The sequence below is a fragment of the Phaethon lepturus genome, unplaced genomic scaffold, assembly GCF_000687285.1.
Source record: "Phaethon lepturus isolate BGI_N335 unplaced genomic scaffold, ASM68728v1 scaffold35972, whole genome shotgun sequence".
Taxonomy (NCBI): domain Eukaryota; kingdom Metazoa; phylum Chordata; class Aves; order Phaethontiformes; family Phaethontidae; genus Phaethon; species Phaethon lepturus.
In genome coordinates this window covers 35,233-40,093 of record NW_010526174.1, presented here as the reverse complement: position 1 = coordinate 40,093, position 4,861 = coordinate 35,233, and the positions used below count along the sequence as shown (strand labels likewise).

Genomic DNA, 4,861 nt, shown 5'->3' with positions numbered 1-4,861 from the left:
TTCTAACCTTAGTGATTCTGTGATTCTGTAAATGCCGTGAGACTCTGTACACCTACACAGGCTGTGGATCATACAGGGATCTCAGAGAGAGGTTACACAGCTTCCCAATTTGGCCAAAACTGAGGCACACTTCATGTGAGTCTATTTTGGGAACCTGGGAGCCATGGGTAGAAACAGGATGTTATTTCCCAAAACTGAACCTTTGGCTGCATCTGTACCAGTAGAGCAAATGGCCACAGCCCCTTCTGTGGCTCTGAAGACACATGTTGGGGCAAAGCTTGCTTTTATATGGGTAAACTCTTTGCTTAACCCTGTGCCCTTGGTGGCATCTCCTGAATCACACTCAGGCGGTTTGGGACATAACTAGGTGTGTCCAAGCTAAAATAGCACCAGGGAGCATGATGGCAATAAAACAGGATGCACAACTGCAAGGCAGCTTTCAAGTATGGGCGTTAGCCCTGTGTTGTTTATATAAAAGCCTATAATTTTTTTCTTGCCCGTGTAACGGTTTATAAGAGCGCAAGCTTATTCAAAAAACGTGTGGACGTGGCATTTCAGGATATGTCTTAGTGGGCATGGTGGTGTTGGGTTGATGGTTGGACTTGATGATCTTAAAGACCTTTTCCAACCTTAATGATTCTGTGATTCTGTGATTTTTCATGCAAACAGAGCAGTTGTCCACATACTGTAATAGCCTGCCTTGGTCGCTCTAAACATTTACCCAGAAGATATAAGAAAAGATATAGCTATTTCTGTAATTTGCATTTCTCTTCCCTGCTTAATCTCATCCCAATCCCTATGTATTCTGACTGTGTTCACCTGTCATTTACAGCAATGGCATCTCGGACATGAACAAAACCTCATCCCTTTTGGTGCCTGAGTAACATTTTCTATGATTTACCCATAGATTAGGGGTATAAATTAATTGTCAACATGCATTGTTTATAGTCAGCTAAGTGACTTGCTGAAATTTTTCCTTCTAAATTTCGCTGCATTTGATTAACATTTGATTCCAAAAACAAAACTGCTGAGCAGAACAGTTCATATATATATATATATGTTCAATATGTGCTCAATAGATGCTCAAAAATATATATAGTTTATATATATACATATTGTACATATACATATATTTGCAAGCTCCTTTATTCCTGGCACACCCTGACAGAAGTTCCTCCTCTTCCACCTCCTCCTCCCGATTTTTGTCCATTTGTAGACTTTTAATTGTTATGTTTACAAAAAAAAGGAAAGACATAAAATAAAAGTGGGGGACATCAAATGGAAAAGACACTATAAAAACAAATACGGGGAGGAAAAGAGAAGAGGAATGGGAGAGAGATTTTAGCTAGGACAAAAACGAGTCCCCCATTTATGCTAAATTAGGCCTTGTGTCTAACTTCTGGCCTTTTGACCATTGTCTTGGTGCTCATTGAAACTCATTCAGTTCACCGAAGTTACAGAAAATACTTGTTGTTCATCTTGTGTTATTTTAATTTGTAGCAGGCATTTGTGATTCTTCAGACTGTTTCAGCTCATTTTCCTTCGAGAAGGAGTAAAGGAGAGCACAAGGTAACCATAAACCCCAAAGCAATCCTGACTGTGGTGAGCTGTGCCCCGAGTTTCTGTGTGGGGTAGATGTCATCATGTGAAACCATCTCAGCCTAGGCAGAAATGCTGGAATCCTTCACTTTTTGGTTCATTCTTATTCATCTCAGCATAAAACCAGTAAGTCTCCCTCAAACTGCTTCCCAACTTTTTGATCCCAAACTTATAAAACTTCACAAAAGCCTTCCTAATGACTGAGTATTGTAATTTTTTCTTTTTCCCTGAGTGGCTGTAATGAGGATTTCACAATCAAAAAGAACTGGTGTGTTCCAGAAAGCCTCAGCTTGCTCCAGCTATGTCCCATTCAGAGACATTCCTCCTTTTTTTCAGATTATGGTGCACACAGAGATTGCTACACTGAAGGAATCTCTAAAGTAAATCCTACTTTTCTTTTTCCTCCAGGCTGGCACTCTTTCTCCCCTTCTTTTCATTATATATTATATTTTGCTTCATTATGGGCCAATACAAAGTCATGGCTGGCAGCTGAGCTGCTCAGTAGAGCTCCAGTAGTTTTGGACAGTTTTCCTGGCTCTCCTAATGATTTGCTGTGTGATTTTGGGCAAGTTACTCCTTGCCTCTGCTTATGCATTTTCCCAGAGTAATAGAGATCATTAATCATCACTGTAAGCTGTTCTGAAGCCTACAGATGAAAAGCACTCATTATTAATGCTATTAATTTATAGGATATACATTTTCACTTGAACTGCCTAGCATATAACTTCACTGTTGCATTGAAACAGAGCTGGAAAAGGTGTTTTTTGGCAGAAAAACGGATTCCTAGAGGTAGAAAATTTTACAGAAGTAGCTTCTAGCCTTCTCTTACACGTCTAATCTGTATATTACTTTGAATTAAATTTCCATGTAAAACATTTGTCTGGGACCAAAGTTTATAACTGTTTATTTTATTTCCAAGATTTTTTTTTTTTAAATTACATTTTCCTATTTTTTTTTTAAATGGGACTTTGACTTGGTTTAGAATTACAGATATCCTTTTTGGTTTTCCAGTCATGATTTAAAACAGCAAATAAATCCACAGCCTGCAGGGAATGCATTGCTGTTCTTTCCTCCTTTCTCCTGTTGCAAACAAAAAGCGATCCAGAAAGAAGTTGCAATCTAATGAGAAGAGAAAGCCACAGAGCCATAGGACACACCAAGCCAAACCAACCGTCTTTGACTTTCACGATTAAGATGCAGATACTGAGGGACTACTTCAGCAGCAGGCAGCATGGATCAAATAGTCACGGCTGTAATGCCATCGCCTTCAGCGACCCAGAAATCAGGGCTCGATGGCTTAAATTCAGGGGTTGTGTTAGCGGCCGTTATCTTTAAATTCCACGTCTGTAAATTGTTTTGTAAAATGGTTAATTTTCTCTTTCCTCTCTCACCACTTATCTGCCCAGCACAACGTTACATGCAGATGCGCAGCCTTAATTGGTTTAGTTGCAAGAAGATAATCTTTTTTTCCTCCTTTCTCACTGTTGTCTGTTAGCTTAAAGGCTTTTTAGCTGAAGGTTGATAATTATCACCGAGAAGAATCTAGCACATCAGGAGTTCATTTTCCATCTTAGCACTTGTGGCGCTCCTTTGAACTCCTCTCGCCAAGCCCGCGTTCCCACTCCGTCACTTGCCTCCCTCCATCATAAAAAGGTCTCGGCAGCCGGCGGCTCCAGCCTTTGCCGCGGGCATCGCTTCTCCCCGGCGCTCCTCCGGCATGGACAAACTGCACGAGACGTTGATAAACATGGAAGACGCTTTGGGTTCAGAGCACTCCGTCTGCTTGTCATCCTGGGACTGGAAAAGCGCCGCCGGGTCTTTCGAGCTGCACCCCGTCGCGTCTCCACACAGCTTGTCCCCGACGCCCTCCTTCGAATCCTACTCCTCGTCCCCTTGCCCGGCGGCGGCGGAGACCCCCTACGGCAGGGGCGGCAGCCTGGTGGGCTACGGCATGGTGGACTTCCCCCCCGCCTACCTGCCCAGCCCCGGGCAGGCTCGGCTGCCCCAGGGCACCAAGGTGCGGATGTCCAGCCAGCAAAGGAGGAAGGCCAGCGAGAGGGAGAAGCTGCGGATGAGGACCCTGGCCGACGCGCTCCACACGCTGCGCAACTACCTGCCCCCCGTCTACAGCCAGCGGGGACAGCCCCTCACCAAAATACAAACCCTGAAGTACACCATCAAGTACATCAGCGAGCTGACGGAGCTCCTCAACAGCGTCAAGCGGGCGTAGACCCCACCTGGAGTGCCCGCCCCGGCATGCCCAGGGTCTTTACAAACAAAAAAAATCACAACGATTTGTTCCTCACCAGAGTACAGCGGTGCGGGGTGCGAGAGGAGGATGGAGCGAGGGAGGGAGAGCGAGGGCTGCCGTTGTGCGTAGGATGCGATGCTGGAAGGTGATGTAGGATTGCCTAAAAACCTGAGCTGCGGGTTGGTGAGACAGAAGTCTTGCTTTCTGCTTTTTTTATGTCTTTTTTTTTTTTAAATAGTAAGCTTCTGAGAAATATTAAACCTAGTCTGATACAAAAGTAAAAAACAAAAAAGAAGTCAAATGATCTTCCTAGGATTTACCTGTCACTGTTCTGACTGATGTTCTGTTTAATAAGGACAACAGTAAATCCATAGGTTTTAGACTGAATTTTAAAAAAGTAAGTGACAACAACACTATAGGAATACTAAGTGTATTGATCTGTAGGCACTTTAAATATTAGGATGAGGAAGAACATGTATAGTTAGTTCAAGTATTGTCTATTTATCCACCTTTCCACTGTACCTAAATATCAAGAAACAAAGTAATAGTGAGAACATCTTTGCTCCTAAACCAATAACTATCAGTGTCATAGTCTGTATCTTGTATTATATATCTGATAAGTAAAATTTAACAATGATTGATAAATTCTGGAAATGAAATATAAGCAAACTGACATTTTGTGTAGATAAACTGCTGTTAAATCCTGTCTTCTTTATTAATATATGCAGAAACAGATAATATTTCTGTATTTAATGTATAAAAACCCCTTGCTTCAATGCCTGATAAATTATGGAAAACATTTTTACATCAAATTGCTAGAACAAGTAATATTATGCTGAGTTATCTTCTTTGTCTCCACCATGCAATAAATTGATTCAGGTATCAAAGATGCAAAGTTTCATCCTCAAGGTGTACTGAAACCTTGGAGGACTCAAGTAACCATAATGTCTCCTTGTTAAAAGCTGTCAGGTCAGCTGTTCCCTACAGCTAGTCACGGTCCCGTAAACCACG

At 42.2% G+C, this 4,861-nt stretch overlaps 1 protein-coding gene across 1 annotated transcript; it reads left to right on the top strand.

The window, feature by feature from the left end:
- The first annotated feature begins 3,316 nt into the window (after positions 1–3,316).
- On the top strand, positions 3,317–3,829 carry MSGN1 (mesogenin 1). The gene has a single exon (XM_010282988.1). It carries the CDS (start codon positions 3,317–3,319, stop codon positions 3,827–3,829), a length of 513 nt encoding a protein of 170 aa, XP_010281290.1.
- The last annotated feature ends 1,032 nt before the right edge of the window (positions 3,830–4,861 follow it).

What these genes read in the sequence shown, in the direction of transcription:
- MSGN1 (XM_010282988.1), top strand. Translation starts at nt 3,317, where the DNA reads ATGGACAAACTGCACGAGACGTTGATAAACATGGAAGACGCTTTGGGT.